We start from the raw sequence: 20,307 nt of genomic DNA on the forward strand, positions 1-20,307 counted from the left end.
AGGCGTGAAGGTGTTGAAGGAAATTTGTTATGTAAAAAGTCATCAATCTTTTAATATTCAGGATGCACTGACCTTACATAATAAATAGTCTTATTCAATATGAATAAAAATCTTTAAAAAAATAAAACATCTATCATCAAAACAATGAATAGCAAAATCTATTCAGCCACTGTGGTTCGTTTTGAAGTAGATTTTTTAACGATTGAATTAAGTTTTTTTTACATTAATGATAGTTGAGATAAATGTAAAGATATATTAATTTTACAAACAATATCTGCTGATATAGCCTCATCAGGTCAAGCACATATAACTCACTCCTTTCAACAACGTCATATATAAAAAAAAACTAGATTTTTCAGGAGATAGTTTTTAATGTTTAAGAATATAATGAAATGTATTAAAAATAAATATCAAACCACTTATTGAACTTTTTACTGTGCAACAGATCTTTTAAGAAAAAACCCGAAGGTTTTTTCTTCATTTGAAAAATATTTCGTATATTTAAAAAAAAAATAAACAATACCTTTTCTTCAAAATGCAAAAACAACACGTTCTGCCCTGTTTTCGGGTAAATATTAAGTTAAAAATATGCCGCTTTTGCTGGGACTTTTACTATAGTACATGTTCTGGGCACTCCGAAAACATGAACAACTGAAAATTGACGATTTTTGATATATGACGTTGTTCAAAAGAGTGAGCGATATGTGTGTTAATGTGGCGGGTCTTAATAATACCAGATTCCATTACTTATCCATTAAAAAATAATTTTTTGTTAATAATAGTTTTTTTTAAATATTCACAATATTTTGAGTGTTATATTTTTTATTCAAATTCTGCATTTGATTCACTTTGGATTTATTTACATGGATATTTTTTATTGCTATTCCAACATGGATGAAGAAGGTTTCAATTTCAACCTTAAATGTTGCTGATAAAGTAACATACGTATACATTTGATCTTCAGTTACAGCATAAATACTATTTACGAACATTGATTAGTGTGGTTGTCAATCATGGGAAGAATGCGTAAATGTTACATATTGCGCCAAGTGATCACTTAAACCAACCGATACCCAGACTCTCATATTATTTTTCATATATATACGAGTATATATTGAGATATCTATAAAAAATCGTTTGACTACTACTACTACTTACATTACACCATTTCACTACGAGGGTAGGCAGAGAAGATGGAACGTCTTTTCTGGCATAAACTTTTAGTTTCCTTTACATTCAAACATTTAGTCATACATGCCCTCCGGTTACGTAGTCTTTCGACACGACCATATTTTAGTTTCTGACTGATCGGGTCTTCATTGACCGTCCTCGTTTTTTTCTCTCGTTCACGTTTGCCAAATAAACTTTTTTTAGCCATCACCTCGTTATCCGTTTACTCCATATGTCTAAACCACCTTTATGAACCTTAATCTCTTCAATCAGCCTTATGTTTCTTTCTAATTGCTTATTCCATAATTCATCGATTTTCTAGACATTCTACTACATTATATTGCACACATTGTTAAATTATATTTGAAAAGAATAATTTTCATACTAACGTGCGTCACACAATAAAAACAAATACATTTCTAAAAAAAAAGTATTATTACAATTCCGATGAAACAATGCTGAACTTGGGGGCACCATGGACGGACTTTGACTGACAATAACAATTATGCAAATGTACCCAATGTAATTTGTATTGTGGATTATCATCGTGAAACGTGTGATATGAAAAAATATCACCCGAGAAAAAAAATCATTCGACAGCTATTTTTTCAATGTTTTGTTTGTATATTAGATAAAAATTGTTTAAAAAATATATAAATAACTTCTAAGTGGATTCTAGATACTAAATAAAGCAACAGAATAGCGAGCCAAGCGGATAGGCCATAATATAAAATACTCAGGCCTACTTCTTACGATTGCAGAAGGCATTTGCAAAGGCACAAACTACAGATGATATGCGTAATAGCGGGTAGGCCAAGTTGAATAGATGAGTGGAGGATAGAGCCTGGTAGAGACTGACCATAAAAGAAGCAAACCATCACAAAGATTGTAACGAACAAAAATGTGGAGAAAAATATATGTAGAATATATAATATATATACATTCTTCGCCTCTTCCACATTCATGCATCTCCTCATACATACCCGCCGATTGTTACGACTCCTAACCTGACCACTTTCAAGTATTTGGCATACCTGATCGTATATATATATATATATATATATATATATATATATATATATATATATATATATATATATATATATATATATATATATATATATATATATATATATATATATATATATATATATATAATATATATATATATATATATATATATATATATATATATATATATATATATATATATATATATATATATATATATATATATATATATATCATTATGTTAAGTAAAGTGAGAAGATCACATGCTTTTGGGCATTCTAAATAATATTTTAACAGCTGTCAAGAAGCACACTGTACGCTACGACCATTGTTTAGCATTTACCGATTGTTTTTATCTTCAATAGATGGCGCTGCCATCACGGGCTAAACAAAAAACTTATTTTCATCTGTCTTATAACAAAACAGGCTCATATTCTTGTGCAATGTTGTGTAAAAAAATCCAAGCATTTGGTAGATTTAAAAAGCTTTTGAAGATTTAAGGTTATGAGCAAACGAAAGTTTACCTTTTTATTTGTAGAGATAAACATGTAATTAAATTATGTTGACTATGTTTGGCTCAACTCGACTCGACTCGAAAATTTTTTTTAATGCCAAATTTATAAGAATAATTGGTTTTTATCGCACATTCGTATAGGCTTGTGTAACTTGTATACTGGTCCCTAGAGCCAAATGTACAGGTACAGTATATTTTCATTTACTTGATACCATGTACTCACATATTATTTTGCATGCGTGTTTTTCCGGGTGTCTGGATGAATTCAATCCATACAATTACTTGTGAGAAAAATTGTTACGGTTTTCGAACAAATCTTTTTTTGAAACCGATTGATCGCTTTCTTATCAAATTCGATAAAAAAAAACTCTAATATCGAAATGTAAGAAACGACCTTTTAACAAATTGAACTATTATATGTATTATGGATATCGGAAATTTGAAAACCCTTTCACAATCTACGAGTAAAAAAAATATGGCAAGGTTCATGCGGGAAGTTATAAAAGGGCTAGATAGTAATAAATTTTCAGTTACAGTAATAGACTGTTTAGCTTAGTAGGATATGTACCTGATAATTTTTTTAAACCCTTATCCGCACCCAATGGTGCATAGGAAACTGCGTCATAAAAACGCAGTGTTATCTTGATCGTTTACACATGAAGGAAAGGTGATCAGCCCTCCGCTTCAGGTACCAGTCAGGGTAATATTGAATAAATATTACAGTGAAAAAATCACTTTTATTTTTATTTTATCCCCCTTGGGAATCGAACCCGGAACCTCCAGAACGGTAGCCGTGCGTGCTGTGCTGACCATTACACTACGGAGGTGGATGAAATACCTGATAAATACATTAAAGTATTTAAAAAAAAATTGTGAGACTACTTTATTTGTCAACGCATCGCTATGGGTCAGTCTGGAGTAATGAAAAAAAGAATATAGCATATAAAATAGGCACGTATCTGGATACAACATTATGCTAATATTCCAAAGCAATCGGCGAATAACTTTAACAGATTGAATATTTTGAACTTACAACATTTACATTCTCATTCACAACATTTTGGGGTGTCCAAATACCTGCTCACAAATCTGGGTTTATCCACTAAGGAGTTATTTTATATTTTCGACATAAGTATAAGGTGCATAAAAATTGTAAATTAGGTTTTCAGGAGTTTGTCAGTTTGTAAAATAATCCGTGCTCGGATATTGCATACAAATAAAAAGGTCTCAGCTTTATAAAAGCTTTCGAACTCCAACCATAGATGGCTGCTGTGAACTCAATCATTTTATCTTATGATAATGATCATATATGTAAGGCTTTCAAAATTTGAGTAGTGTGGTTGTCAATCATGAGTTGAATGCTGAATTTTACACGTGTGTTAAGGAATCATTTAGACAGCCTATGACAGGTCTTAAGCTTTGTAAATACTCAGACTTCCATATTCTTCTTCATCTATGGTAAGATGTCAAAAACAAATATTCAATGTTTGGTGATTTTATAAGTAAACTGTTGACAGATTGTAAGCCTCGTTAAACCCCAGGTTATCGTATTTCTTCTCGTAAAAAAGTTACATTATCTCTTTTGAGACAGTTGTAAAATAATATGTCGATAATAATCCCGAGAGGGTTAACTCTAGTTTTATTTGTGAACAAAGCTTTAGACATGCTAAGAGAGTTTCCAGATAATAGCCGGAAGCTATTTCATATGATTTATTTCATTATGGAACATCCTACTTACGAAAATGGTGATGGAATTTGTAATATGATGGAATTTTGAAATAGCCTTGTTAGTTACTGTGGTAGTTTGGGAACCTTATATAATGTATGAACGAATCAACCATGTTAATTTGTAAGACAATCATTGCCATAGTATGTACGATATACAATATTATTATATTAAACCATGTTTACAATATATAAGTAACGTTTCAAAATTTGTATGGAAAGATAATTAAAAACGATTATTTACAACATTTTGAGTATGTCCAAATATTTGTACACAAATCAGGATTATCTCCAATTATAGGATTTATTATTCATGTTATTTTTTTGACATCTCATCAAGGATGAAGAAGAATATGGAAGTCTGGGCATTTACGGGGCTGACGACCATCATAGGCTGGTTTAAGTGATCACTTTACACACGTGTAACCTTCACCAATTTACCCATTATTGACAACCACACTACTCAAATTTTTGGTTCTTTATAAGTTCTTTATATATGCATATGAACCAATTAAGGAACATTGTTCTTGAATCACTAGAACTTCACTAGAGATTTCTATTGATGAGATGAAAAGAAGCTTTTCATTGAGCAGAAACTTTTTTTGACACACTCAAAATGTTGTTAATTAATTAACTGATCAAATTATAAGCTTAAATAATAAAAATGAAAATGATATTTTCGGGCGTTTCTCATGTATGTGATTATAATCCAGGATTCGGACCACACGTACTAATATAATCCGCTTCATTATGCAATTATAATCTAACTCAACAATGGGTTTATTTAGTTTAAAATTAATTATTATCTTGTTATATACACCATAAATATTGATAATGATACATCCTTCAATTTCATATTAATCATGTTGCCTTTTGGGGATGGTTATTATAATGTAACCAGATAACAATGTATTGTCTTTTACATTAATCACCAACATGAGTAACGTACGAGAATTTCTGATGAACGTACAAAGGTGCACTTAAAAAAATGTTTTTAGGTTGTATATATATATAACATAACTGACAGAATTTCCTAATTATTCTACTTATAATTCGTAGAAAAGAGAAGAATAATTACATTTTTAACATCTCAAGCTTATCTTTTTACCACAGCTTGTCATACGAGTAATTAAATATTTATTGTAATAAAACGAATGGATGTATTCCAAAAGCTAAGCTTATATTTTAAACACTATTATCTACATTCAACCCCTAATATAAACGAGTGTGTTGACATATGTGTATGGGAAAATGAATTGAGTAAGTAATGTTGACAAAGCATTCAGGGTTTAAATGTATTTGGACTAAAGAATTCTCACATTTTTCTTATTTTTAAAGGTGCCATTTCGGCTTCAATTCTGTGACAACCTATCCTTTTTTGAAATGGGTAAATTCTTTGAAAATACAAGATTTTCTTGAAGTTGAGAAGTATTATTTGTATTTTTTGTGTATTTTCTCCTTTATATAAATATTTAGTTTCCGGCAAAAATCATAAAATTTTAAATGAATTTGCAACCTGTGATTTTCAATTTTTAGGATTTTATTAGTGAGTATGAATAATCGTATAAACAAAATGATGTATTAATTTAAAAATGTATTGATTTAATCATATTTCATCATATTATACATAATCACAAATTACAATAATGTGCCCTCACTGAGTTTTTTCCAAGCCAAGGGCGTTTTTTTTTTTGATTTACAAACTAAAATATCCATGCATAATTTTATGAAATCTGTCAGAGCTTTAGTGTTAGTGGATTAAGTGCACCATATGGTAGTTGAAAATTTCGTTCACCAAAGTTTATCATAACAAACGTTAAATTCAGCGGTGTATGCTGTAATGTCGACATGACAAAAATGTAAATAATTTTTCAAAAATGTGGGATTCAAGGCGACATTTGCTTTTTCGCTGATCTTTTTAAGTGCTTTTTTAAATGAAACAAACACTTTTTGTCCCTTGTTGGTTTATTTAGTACTTTATTTCTGCAAATGTAAAGTGTTCGGGATTTATTACCATACTATACAGGATGGAACACAAAGATTTCCCTTGTTATTAGGATCACTGTACGGGCAGTAAGGGGGTAGAGTAGTTGGGTGGGACACATGCGGTCTGTTAGGTTATGGTTTAATAATAATTATGCATTGTGAGTATTTTGAAAACCAACCATTTTTACTCGGCTGTATCGAAACTTATACTAGCTCTAATGAATACAAGGAAAGAGATATACTTAGATATGAACTTAAAAATAATTGTGTACTGCCATTCAAAATCTTATACATAATATATTATTACAAAATATATTATCTCTGGGTACGTTTAGACGGTTATGTAGAGAACGTTTTTGCGGTATAAATAAATTGCATTTTAGCTGTTATATCGCACCCGTTCTATCAAGAATATCACAAGTTTACTTCTTACTGTAACCGTTTACTGTTTTATATTTTACATTTTTCCTGTGTTAGTTTTGTTTAATTTTAATTTTCTTTTTACTTTATTATTTGTGTTTTTGTCATGTTTATTATTGACAATTGTTCTGACTTTGTTTTCAAATATTCACTCAATTGATTTGAAAAAATTCAATTCTTATTTTTCCCGTATTACAAAAAAGTTCACATTTTCAAGTTTTTTTTACTTCAAACGTTAAAACAACAGACGAATATCCACAGAATTCATACTGCCTGAGACCATCATTCTTTAGAATATGTAAAGAAAAAAATATATTCATAATTTTTCCTTATATATATATATATATATATATATATATATATATATATATATATATATATATATATATATATATATATATATATATATATATATATATATATATATATATTTATATATATATATAATATATATATATATATATATATATATATATATATATATATATATATATATATATATATATATATATATATATATCATAACTCCTTACCTTTCAAAAACTATTTAATCAATAACACACATATACCTATTTCGAAGAAAAACTTTGTACGGTATTTAAAAAAAAACAATTACGGTAAATGTTACATGAATTTAGAAAAAATTATGTTACACTTAACGAATACTGGGCCTTAATCTATGTTACACATCCAAACCCTTATAATCCACACGAATAATACTTTCTCAATAAATATTTCGTGGTTTCTTAGGACTTTTACGAGCTTTAAAGGTCTTTATCATAATCTTTAAGTGTGATCTTTTACGTTACAGGGTATATTCCCTCCAGTGAGGCTCCTATATCTCGTTGGGTGGCATGTAACTAGTTTTATCCTGAGGACGTGGATGATATTCGGACTATATTACGTGGATGGGATTCTTTGCGCTATTATGGATATTATTGAAGACTTTTTCCCTTTCATTACGATGACACCACAAGAGGTAAACCATATTAATTTAACTGCTATTGAAAAAAAAAGGTGGATAATATTGAAGGCAGTATTGTGAAACATCAAATATTGTAAATATCATTTATTTTTACAGATTTAATAAAAAAACATTAATTATTGTCAAAACAAAAAAGAAATATGTACAATATATTGATATTGCGTTAAATTATTTTAATAAATATCTTACACAAAGTAGACTTTTACGAAGTTCGGGTAAAACAAGCCCAAAGTTTTATTCATGTTTTTATATAACGTTGGATCGTGAGAGAAACAGATTTTTGTACTCTCCGTTCCATCACAAGTAAATGAATTTTCATGGCAAGGTAAATAATAATTTCTTAGAAATTGAAATTAAAGGTATATCATTTCATAAGTACCTACAAGTCACGCCATTAGATAAGACTTAACACATACTTTACCAGATGAATATATTGAATATCCGTACGTGGAATTAGGGTAATAATTCTGCAGTATATTTTTATGTGTATGAGTACTGTGTGGTCTTCCTTCGTGAATTCAGGTACTGTCCGTTTATATTTATTTTACCTCTGATTTATTTATATTCCTATTTATTTTATTTTATTTTATTTATTTTCATATTTATTTTACTTAATACATATTTATTCTATTTATGTTCATATTTATTTTACCTCTGATTTATATTTAGTTAGCCAACATAACATCTAAAAAAGAGGTAAAATAACTGTTGATTCACTGTAAACCAGGTCTGAGGATTTTGTTAGTAGGTACCACCAATTTAAAATAAAATTGTTCTGAAAGGTAAGTAGGGTAAGTAGTAAGGTTTAATTTCATTAATAAAAATATTTATTAAATAACGCTGTTACTTATTAAATAAAAACGCTTATTTAATATGACGTCTATTACAATAAAAACGCTTTTTTAATAGTACGTCTATTACAATAAAAGGAGAAAAAAACAGGATCAGTTATGATTTAGACCATCGAGCTGAGTTGTTTCCTAGAGTATTAATAAATCTCCTCCTTACATACATATATAGATTCACTTATAAATATGTTGAATTTTTATATTGTACATTGCACGAATAAACTACCCCGCTATATGCCATCAAAGCCAGAGAGGGTGCTCAATTCGGATGTGGAATTTCTGGAAAAAGCAATATTATCACAGCACTGAGTTTGGCACTGAATGTACTTAAACGGACAATATTTCAGAAAGCACGTCACGGTTGAATTACAAGCTTACTGTTCTTATTATACAAGATAAAACATAGAATAAAACCTCCAGTGTAACGCTTTTCTGCTTGAATTTTTTATTCTAGGATACTTGTAAGTACACTAAAGGGTATCGTTAAAAACAAAACAAACCTTAACTGTTTAAGTGATTAATAATATTTGCTACAAATAAATGTACGTGTTTTTTTTTGTCATTCTAAGTCAATTTACTGTCAAATATAAATCATAGTATAAAAAAATAATTTTTGCTTTATACCGTAAAACCAGAATGTAATAATAATAAATTAATAAACAAAACGCGATAAATTCTTACAATCTCAAGAGACATGTAGGAATATACAAAAATTGTGGCAGGTTTTGGGATTTTTTTAAAGTTTTATTTAAAAAATATTAACTTCTTGTTTTGTAAGAATTATTGATTCGTTCATTCCTATAACTTTTTTTCTCAGAACAATGTGGTAGCTATTTATTTTTAGTCAGCATATAATTGAAAAAAAATCATTTTTATATAATGAACATTCCTAATCGTTATACGAGTTAGGAATTTCATGATTATATAATTACCATATATCATGTATTCTTGGAAATTTCGATTAAAAAAATAGCGAAATAGTAACAAGTTTAGGTTAAAATAGGCTTTTTAACTTTGAAGCATAAAGCTTGTGGAATATAAAATCAATTAGTAATTTGACAACTTCAAATAACCTATTAAAAGTTTTTTTAATGGTCTTAAGAAAATAACACGTATATAATGTTGTCTTGTAATTTGATCTTTCATCCCTCTATACTCTCATATTATTATTTCACACTTTGGTCCTGTCGACGTCGCGTCTAAATTACAAACGAAGATACTAAGAAAACGACTCGCCCGGCGAAAGCTCAAACTAATGCCGTTCAAAGAAATTAAGCTCCAGAGCTTTCCTAAAGACGTGAGTTATTTCGCAAGTATATTACGTTAGAATAATTAATTTGTTACCTACAAATCTTTCAAAGTTGAAAAGATGTAGGATACAGTGTGTAAAGTAATGTAACCTAATGTTTATCAAGGGGATTTTGTATACACCGGCACTGGTTTGATTGCAATGTAATTGAATTAGATTCAAACGTTATTATCTTAAATTGAGTATTTAATGACGGAAAACCCATTAAATAAATGAAACTTTGGAGGATTCACTTAACTAAACTAATTATTTCCTCCATTTAGTTTGGGTAGAAGTAAATTGTTTATTTCCACAAATTTAAATAAATGATCAAATTATTTAATTCCTAAGAAAACGCATCATTATTGAGAACTAAGGTAGACTCTAAAATATCAGTGTTTTATGTTAATATTAAAAATATACATTTACATGTTAAAATACTTCTTTAAGCACCCTTTTGAGGTAGTAATTATAATTTATGTATTAATTATAAATCAAACACAGATTTTTTGAGTCTACTAAGTTATATTTTATTAACAAAAACACATAAAAATTATATTGTGACAATTGTTTCAAACGTAAAATTCGTTTAATAATGCCCTAACAAGGCGAAACAATTGTCACAATATAATTTTTATGTGTTTTTGTTAATAAAATACAACTTAGTAGACTCAAAAAATCTGTGTTTGATTTATAATTAATACATAAATTAAAATGGAGTTCTACAAATTAAACGCCAAATCAATAAATAAAATAGTTATTTTAAGCACTACTAGTGTCGAATACTACAGATGCTCTCATCAACAGGTGAAAATACAAACTGTAGTTGTATAGAAGTTCTCGAAACTGGTCGTGTATACATTAATTATCAAAAACGTGGTCCTATTAAACTTCTATCTTTATAATCGAATGGCATGCACATGAAGTTGTTTTAAATGTCAAATTTTTATTGTACCTACATTAATAATATCTTAGAAAATAAATAAATAATATAAAAGACTGCACATAATTTATTTCTAATTTTGATAGTTTCATTATTTGCGCTTAGAATTTTTTATATGAGGGTTTTTTATTTAAAACCAAATTTTCCAATAAAGCTGTTAATAGATATCTAAGTAAAACGTTGTTGAATTTTCAACTCTTTTAAACATTATTTGGAGACGGTTTTAAACAGCGTTTCGTATTTCCTGCATATCTTTTCGTAATACTATTTACCTGATTTAAGCAAAATTGGATTTCTTCAAATTTATTTAGTTTATGATAATGTAGAAGACGAGTCTTTATTAAAAAATTCCCTACGTTAAATGGAATTTTGGAAAGATATTAAAATTATAGGAAAAATGACATCAATTATTTGGATAGTAATTTAATATAAAATAATTATACAATCCTGAGATGAAAACTATTACTTAAATTTACAACCCTAAATTTTTCACAGCAGAAGGTAGCTAGTGATAACGCTTCTCAAACTGTATAAACTCATTAATTTTGCTAAATCTCAAAAGTTTTAAGAAAGGGTCCATAATTATTCGAGATAAGTGTTGGTTCGGTAATTTAAACACTTAAGAAAAATATGGTTTTTGAACAAAATGTACTTAATTACAAAGCATACTGTTTCCCCTTTACTGTAAATTATTTTGCATACTAATCAATGTTTTATTGAACGTAACTTTAGTCATCATTATAATTTATTAATTAAATTAATCTCAGTAGAATGACGTAAAAATAAGGTATAATCCATATTTAAAAAACAAACTATTTAATTTTCTCTTACTATTCCTGCATGAAAACGGTACGATGGTAAGTTAATTAAGTTCACTAAGAAGAGATTTGATATTGTAGATATCATATATCAATATAAAAATCGTTAGTTGATGTAAGGTGGTACAAAAAATTATATTTTAAAATATATAAACTTCAACTCACCGATATGCATTAATTTTCATTTATTTTTACTGCAATCAATCTTTAAAAAGATGATACTAACTCTTTGAACTCAAACGTGTGTAAATCCATTTTGAAGTTAATATTAAATTTACATGATGTATGTGAAGATTAATTTTAAACAAACTCGATGTTAATATCATAAGTTTTAAAAATTCATCATTTATCAATCATTTTTAAAGAAAATTTTCAATATTCAGTTCATCTAAGGTTGCAAATTTGCCGTAAATAAAATCAATCAAGTTATTGAAAACGGAAAATTGTGTGCAGCCTTGTTCTCGAGTGTAGCGGAAATGGGGGATGAAACGACATTTTTTCCGTGAGAGTGGGTAGTTATGGTAAGATTCCACCCCTCGATACAAAGAGTGCGGATGAACATGTATATAACGTTAGTAAAAGGTAATGATCCCTGCTTGGTCGGGGTGCAGAGGAAAATAAGGCGCCACATTTCCTCCCTTGATAGATACGGTGTTTTTCCACATCCGTGACCTATAAAACCTCGATTTTCATTCTCAGTCTAGAATTAATACTCGCAAAGCGAGCATAATTTGAGAAATAAGATCGTAAGTCTCGGCGGCAATTAAACTTATTTATTATAAGTACACCTCTCTGAGTATTATCGTTTGAAACTTTTACTTATGTGTGATATGATGATATAGCAAAGGGTCCATTAATACAAATTAAATTTGTAACGGACTGTTCAAGATGTTGTAAAAGCATTCTAAAATATATTTAACTTATATTAAATTATCTGTGTTGAGAATACTAAGTGCCCCTAAGGTAATATTTCACGAAAATAGAGCTATATAAAATAACCACTGTGGATAACATCAGTGTTTTGAAATAAAAATATATTTCTATTTTATCAATGAGTCTATCATATTTCCCAAAGACAACACATTTAAATTGTTGTTATATTTTTATGTTTTTTTCATATTTTTTGATGTTTTTATTAAATACTAGCTGCACTTATAGCCACGCATTCCTGCGGCTTAATCTGATATAATAGACATATATTTTTTTAATGTTTTTTTTTTATTATTTACAAAAATACTTCAGTTTAATAATATCCTATTTCTGCGAGCCTAAAAGGTTCATTAGTAGAAATAGGTATCAAATTGTGGTAAAGTGGGTTCGAACCGAGAAACTCTGACTCAACTGTCCACGACACTAACCACAACCCGACACATATAAAGAAAGCATATATTTCTAAGATGTACAATTCCACAAGTTAAGCATAGAAAATTATGAAAAAGCGATACGATCGAATATATTGAAAAAGTCACAACGGCTGTCGAGAAGCAAACTGTCCACCGAGAGCAACGTTTTGAATTAACGTGCTATTTTTATGTTTAACAGATGGCACTGCCATTAAGGCAAAAATAGTCTGAGGTATATAAAGATACCTGCTGCGTGTTCGAATGCAGAGTTCTGTCAAATTTTCAAACCAATAAGTGAATAATAATAATAATAAGATTTGAGATTTTGAGCACACTAACATTAAATCTTATTAGCACTAACTTGAAATATGATCTAAGACTTAGATTCTTATATTGAGATTAAGTCAAAGTGTCGATAATTAGAGCCACGTATGCATAATAAAGGAAAAGTTTATTACAGGGTGAACTAATAAGAATTATCGTTTCTTTGCTAAGTGGTTCCTCGACACAAAATGGATAAGCAATTATTTAATAATACATATATTTGTATTTTAAAAGCATTGTAATTTTTTTGGTATGGTAATATAACACTCTATTTATCATTTATTTTAAGTGGTATTTCACAATGGTACGGAGAGCATTATTTAATAATATTTTATCTCAAAACTGATTGTCAAAAACCAACCCCTCGTGTTCATATTTACCTACCCGCGGGGTGCCAAAATAAGCCTACAATCAACAGTCTTGTATTTGTAGATCATGATTACAATTCTCTGTTATGATCCGGAAATAAATATAAAAGTTATTATGTTTTATTACGTGTTAAGGGAAGAAATGTGTTATAATAGGTTTAATTATGTTAATGTTCTGGCTATACTGTAAAACCTCGATAAAACGGACCTCTCTTTAACGAACTTAAACGAAAAATAATTTAAAACGTCGTGTTATTATAATACATGCTTAAATTTCAGTTTAGCAGCCATGAAGATATGAGTGGAAAGATCACAGCTCGACGATCTAATTATATTTATTTACTATTCGTCACATAAACAAGTTTGATTATATTATACGCATTTCAACATTGTGTACCTTGATGGTAGTGTCCTTTTCACCATTACGCATAAGGGTTAAAAGATAAGATGAAATTTGTAACATAAATATAAGCTTACATATACCGAATTTCAAGGATTAGATTTTTTGAATGAGTTTTAGTCTCTCACTTTAACCAAATAACTTTTTTCAATCACATTACCCCACCCACCGAATTTACAATCTTATCGTTACAGTTTATTGATGACATTTATGTTTCAAATAATTTCTTCGTTAATGCATATAGCTTCCCCTTCGCTAACGTGTTTTTTACGTTATATATATATATATATATATATATATATATATAAATAAATATATATATATATATATATATATATATATATATATATATATATATATATATATATATATATATATATATATATATATATATATATATATATATATATATATATATATATATATATATATATATATATATATATATATATATATATATATATATATATATATATATATATATAAACAATGAAAAACATATTACAATAAACGAAATACAGTGCAATACAGATAGTTTTGATGTTTTTCATCAATTACATGGGAACACAACAAGCTTACAGAAACAATAAAGGTGCAGGTTTAACACATATTTAAAGAATAGTTATTTGGTGGTAAAAAAAAAGGGTAGTAACAATTAAAAGTAATGAAGTAAGAAAAATAAAAATAAAAATTAGAAGTAAAAATAAAAAGTGAAATTAAACTACGCTACATAAGGTATAAAATTCAAGACTCCACCAAATTGGTGAAATCAATTTGAAATTGATTTCACCAATCCGGTAATAGTCCTCTTGTATTTCTCCGTGCCATCATTAAATATGTCGATGGTCACATTATCAGTATTTTCTAAATTATTATACAATCTTAGCATCCTAGAAATGGAGTTAAAGTGTGCCATATTATTGTTATATACTGGGAGAGAAAATGTGTTGTGCCTCCTTAATCGCCGAGAGGGAACATTCATTGCTATCTTCTCGACACAAAATGCTGAATCAATGTTACCATGGATTATATTATAAAGATACATTAAGTCTGCAATTTGTCTCCTGATTTCCAATTTGTCAATATTGAAATATTCTAGGCGCTCCTCATAACATAACAGAGTTCGGCCTAGGTGACATTTAAATGTGAGCATACGAAGAAATTTTTGCTGCACAGACTCAATCATATTTACATAAGTCAAATAATGAGGTGACCAGACAACACATCCAAATTCTAAGTTACTACGAACCAATGAATAATATAAAGAGATTAGTGATGCTGGATTTTTAAAAGGTTTAGCAATTCTAAATATGAAGCCCAGCATTTTTAATGATTTTTCTTTGACTTTATTGAAATGCGTGGAGAATGTGAAGCGCGAGTCTAGAGTAATTCCAAGATCTAGAATTGTGTTAACAGAGTTAAGGTCGACATTATTAATGGAATATATAAAGTTTTTTTGGATTCTATTTCTTGTAAACGTAATTTTGAAACATTTTTGAACATTTAACTTCATATCATTCAACATACACCAGTTGTTCAATATATTTAGATCATTTTGGAGGAGTTGAATGTCCGTTGTAGTTTTTATTTTTTGAAATATTTTCAAATCATCGGCATACAAGAGAAAATTACATTTTAACTGAGATCCAAGATCATTGATAAAAATTAAAAACAATAGTGGACCAAGGTTAGATCCCTGCGGCACACCTGATGTGACGAGTATTGGAGATGATTCATATCCATTCAGACAAACCACCTGAGTTCTATTTTTTAAATAGGTAGCTTTTTTAATAATATGTAATGATTAACTTTATCAAATGCTTTTTGAAAGTCAGTGTACACTGCGTCCACCTGATACCCTTCATTCAATGCAGAACAAATATAATCACAAAATTCAAGTAGGTTCGATGCTATTGAACGCTTTGGAACAAATCCATGTTGTTTAGAGCTTATTAGTGGCCTACAGTATGACATAATTACAGCGTAAATTAGTTGTTCAAATACTTTTGCAAAACACGATAATATGCTGATAGGTCGGTAATTTCTCATGCAAGATTTGTCTCCTGATTTATGGATGGGAATTATATTAGCCATCTTCCATAAATCGGGGAAGATACATTCATTTAGAGATTTGGTGAAGATAATATGTAATGGCACACACAATTCGTCACTGCAATTTTTTATAAAAACACTTGGGAGCTGATCAGGTCCTGGACCTTTGTTATTATCTAGTTTTTTAAGACACAACCTTATAGTCTCTACACTTATATTTATGTTAGAAAGATTGAACTGGCTCAATGTATTGAGGTGATCAACAAATGTATTAGATAACTGACTAGGATTTGATTGATTAAAAACAGATGCAAAATATTTTGAGAATACTTCTACTATGTCTCCTCCATTATTTGCATGTATATCATCAAAGTTCATAAGTTTGGGAACGCAATTTGTGGCACGAAGAGATTTAGAATATGACCAAAAAACTTTAACATTTCCCACCAATCCTTCTTCAATGGAATTTATATAATTTTTGAAGCATTCCTTTTGTAATGCTTTAGATCTTTTCCTTAATGTTGAAAATATTTCATAATCTAGGGGGTTACCATTATTTTTTGCTCTCATTCTGTATTTATTCTTTTCTTTCAAGATTCTAATAAGTGGTTTGCTAAACCATTTTGGATAGTGACTGTTCATTTTATTATTTTTCATTGGAACGTGATTATTTATAATATCCCAAAGTATATTATAAAATGTTAAGACCATGTCATTTGTACCCAATTCTTTAAATTTCATGGACCAGTCTACTGACAAAAGGTCTTGACGACATAGTTCATAATTACATTTACTAAAGTTGTATTTCAGAGGGTTACAATTTTCATTTAGTAGCTGAACAGTTTCAATTTTTAGGGAAATCTCAAATGGGGGATGATGTTGATCAATTGGAGTCAAACCAATTGTAGAATTAATTTCAATGTTATTTTTATCAGAGAAAACGAGGTCTAATATGCGGTCATTATGATTACAGATATTATTAAATTGATACAGATTACAAATACACGTAAAGTCAATTAAATTCAATGCTTTTGGACTAACATGATTCGTAGGAAAGAGAATTTTGTTGTTAAAAGATGCATCTGACATCCATTTAATTTCAGGTACATTAAAGTCACCTAATATTACATATTGTGATTTAGAGTCTTTACACTGAATATAGTTGTACTGAAGTTTTTTGATGCAATCATTGTAGCTAGCATAATGCAAATTTGGTGGAATATATACTACGCAGAGATGTATACAAAAACTAGAGTTAGCGTTTGGTTTGATTGCTACCCATAAATCTTCACCACTACTCTCGAACACTGTATTTCTCCAAGACACCAGTTGTTTGGAGACAGCTATTAGAACTCCGCCTCCTTGTTTGTGAGTAGAACTTGAGGATTCACGATCTCTTCTGTAGACAGCGTATCGCGTATCAAATAATTCTTCACTGAATATTGTCGAGTTCAACCATGTTTCAGTCAAACAGATGACATCATAGTTGTTGGACAAGACCTCTTGATAGAAACTTATAGTTTTCGTCTTTAAACCTCTTGTATTTTGATAAAATATATTTAAGGATGCGAAAGAAAGTTTTGTATGTTTTATATGTTTTTTGACACTGTTGATATAATCGATGGTAAGGAGTTAATATATTTGATAGTTAGATTCGTCTCACCATTTTTCATTCTTGACTCCATTTCATTTCTGAGGTCCGTCAAGTAGGCTCGTTGCTTGGGCGTCAGGTCTGACTTGATTTTGAGATTATCAGGTGTTTTAGATTTAGATCGTAGCAGCCGTTTGACTATCAAGGAGTCACGAAGTTCGACTTTTATAGGCCTGTTAGTACCATCTCGTTGCGTACCAAGTCGATATATTTTTATTATGTCGCCGTTGGTTACTGGTTCGATTTGTTTTATTAATTCGGTAGTAATTTTTGTGTCATCTTCGCTTTTCCGTGTTTGGGTTGGTGAGGGGCTCTCAGGTACGTTATAAATGATAATGTTTTTGGACCGCTCCTTTCTCTCTTCCATCTCCGAAATAGCTTCGATATTATATATATATATATATATATATATATATATATATATATATATATATATATATATATATATATATATATATATATATATATATTATTATATTTGTCAGCACATGGCGTAATGGTCAGCACGCTTGGCTACCGTTCTAGAGGTCCCGGGTTCGATTCCCAATGGGATGACGCTGCGTTTATATGACACAGTGCACCATTGGGGTGCAGATAAGGGTTTTATGTATTATATATATATATATATATATATATATATACATATATATATATATATATATATATATATATATATATATATATATATATATATATATATATATATATATATTTTTTTTATATATATATATATATATATATATATATATATATATATATACATATAGAGTGTATTTTTATCATTTTAGATATTGAACACAGTAAAGAATCGGGCTGTTCCATCCCGTTGTTGCAAGTTGATGTGCTGCCTTAAGAGGAGGTTGGGAGAACACTGCTGCCGACATGCCGATAATCCAGGTAACAAATAATTATTTAATTATTTTAATATCATAATGGCTACCGTTCTGGAGGTCCTGGGTTCGATTCCCAAGGGGGGTCAGATAAATATAAGTGATTTTTTCACTGTAATATTTAATCAATATTACCCTGGACTGGTACCTGAAGCGGAGGGCTGATCACCTTTCCTTGATGTGTAAACGATCAAGATAACTCTGCGTTTATATGCCCTATGCACCATTGGGGTGCGGATAAGGGTTTAATTTTTTAATTTTTATATAATAATATCATAATACAATAAATGGTAGTTAACAAACCAAAATATATTATAAAAAATATTATATGTTGAATGTGATATGAAAACAAAATAAAATAATATAAAAAACATGAAAATTACTCACAAAATTCACTACTTATTTAATTGTGGCAAAAAAGAACTCCTAAAATCTCTTCCCTTCTTCTTCGAACCCTTATTCACACCCCAGTGGTGAAAAGGGCACTGCATATAAACGCAGTATTATCTTGATCGTTTACACATGAAAAAAAGGTGATCAGCCCTCCGCTTCAGGTAATATTGAATAAATATTACAGTGAAAAAGTCAGTTTTATTTATTTGACCCCCCCTGGGAATCGAGCCCAGGACCTCCAGAACTGTAGCCGAGCGTGCTGACCATTACAGTACGGAGGCGGACAACTTATGAATTTATCTCAAACTGAAAACGTCAAAGAACTTGTTGATTATAGTACAAAAAGAAAACATGGAGAGAATTCATATTAAAATCATATTTTGTAGAATATAGTGCAAACCGTAACCATTAAATGTGGTCTGATAATTCAAAACACATTATATATGATACAAATATTTCAAAAAAATTTAATGTGGAACAAACATTAAAAATAATTGAATACAGCAATATATCGTTCACTCCTTTCAACAACGTCATATTTCAAAAATCGACAAATTTCAGTTGTTGCTTGTTTTCGGAATGCCCAGAAAATGTACTATATCCTAGCAAAAGCGGCATTATATATTTTAAACTTAATATTTATCCACTACAGGGCAGAGAGTGTTGTTTTTGCATTTTGAAGAAAAGGTATTGTTTTATTATTTTTTTTAAATATAATAAATATTATTCAAATCGAGAAAAAACATTCAGGTTTTACCTAAAAATATCTATTGTACAGAAAAAAGTTCAATAAGTGGCTTGATATTTATTTTTATTACATTTTATCATATTTTTAATCTTTAAAAACGATCTCCTGAAAAATCAAGTTTTTTGATATATGATGCATGCACAACTGAATAATTAACGATTTTTGAAATATGATGTTGTTGAAAGGAGTGAGTAACATATGCAAAAATATGTTTGACTTTTTGTAATAAATTTAGAATTCAGTAATTCATTCAAATTATTTTTTCTCCATAGGTTACAGATGTCCTACGCCTGTGAGAATAAACAAGGAATGTCTTACATGCAGTCACGCTAAAAGGAGAAGATTGCATTCCTCTTTAGAAGACGCAATAATTAGTGATGAATACGGCTTTTAATCAAATAACCTTATCGTTCCCAAGAGTAAATGTACT

General features: G+C 29.1%; 1 protein-coding gene across 1 annotated transcript in view; it reads left to right on the forward strand.

The window, feature by feature from the left end:
• Positions 1-20,307, forward strand: part of LOC148308425 (uncharacterized) — a 62,560-nt gene extending 42,253 nt beyond the window's left edge. Inside the window, exons 3-5 of the mRNA XM_088261703.1 lie at positions 7,638-7,805; positions 18,635-18,743; positions 20,150-20,307. Coding sequence (XP_088117829.1) covers positions 7,638-7,805; positions 18,635-18,743; positions 20,150-20,271 — 399 coding nt within the window. The 3' untranslated portion in view covers positions 20,272-20,307. The remainder of the gene's footprint in view (positions 1-7,637; positions 7,806-18,634; positions 18,744-20,149) is intronic.

This window comes from Brachycentrus maculatus, unplaced genomic scaffold (assembly GCF_059751285.1).
Source record: "Brachycentrus maculatus isolate JH-2025_06_01 unplaced genomic scaffold, ASM5975128v1 h1tg000166l, whole genome shotgun sequence".
NCBI lineage: Eukaryota > Metazoa > Arthropoda > Insecta > Trichoptera > Brachycentridae > Brachycentrus > Brachycentrus maculatus.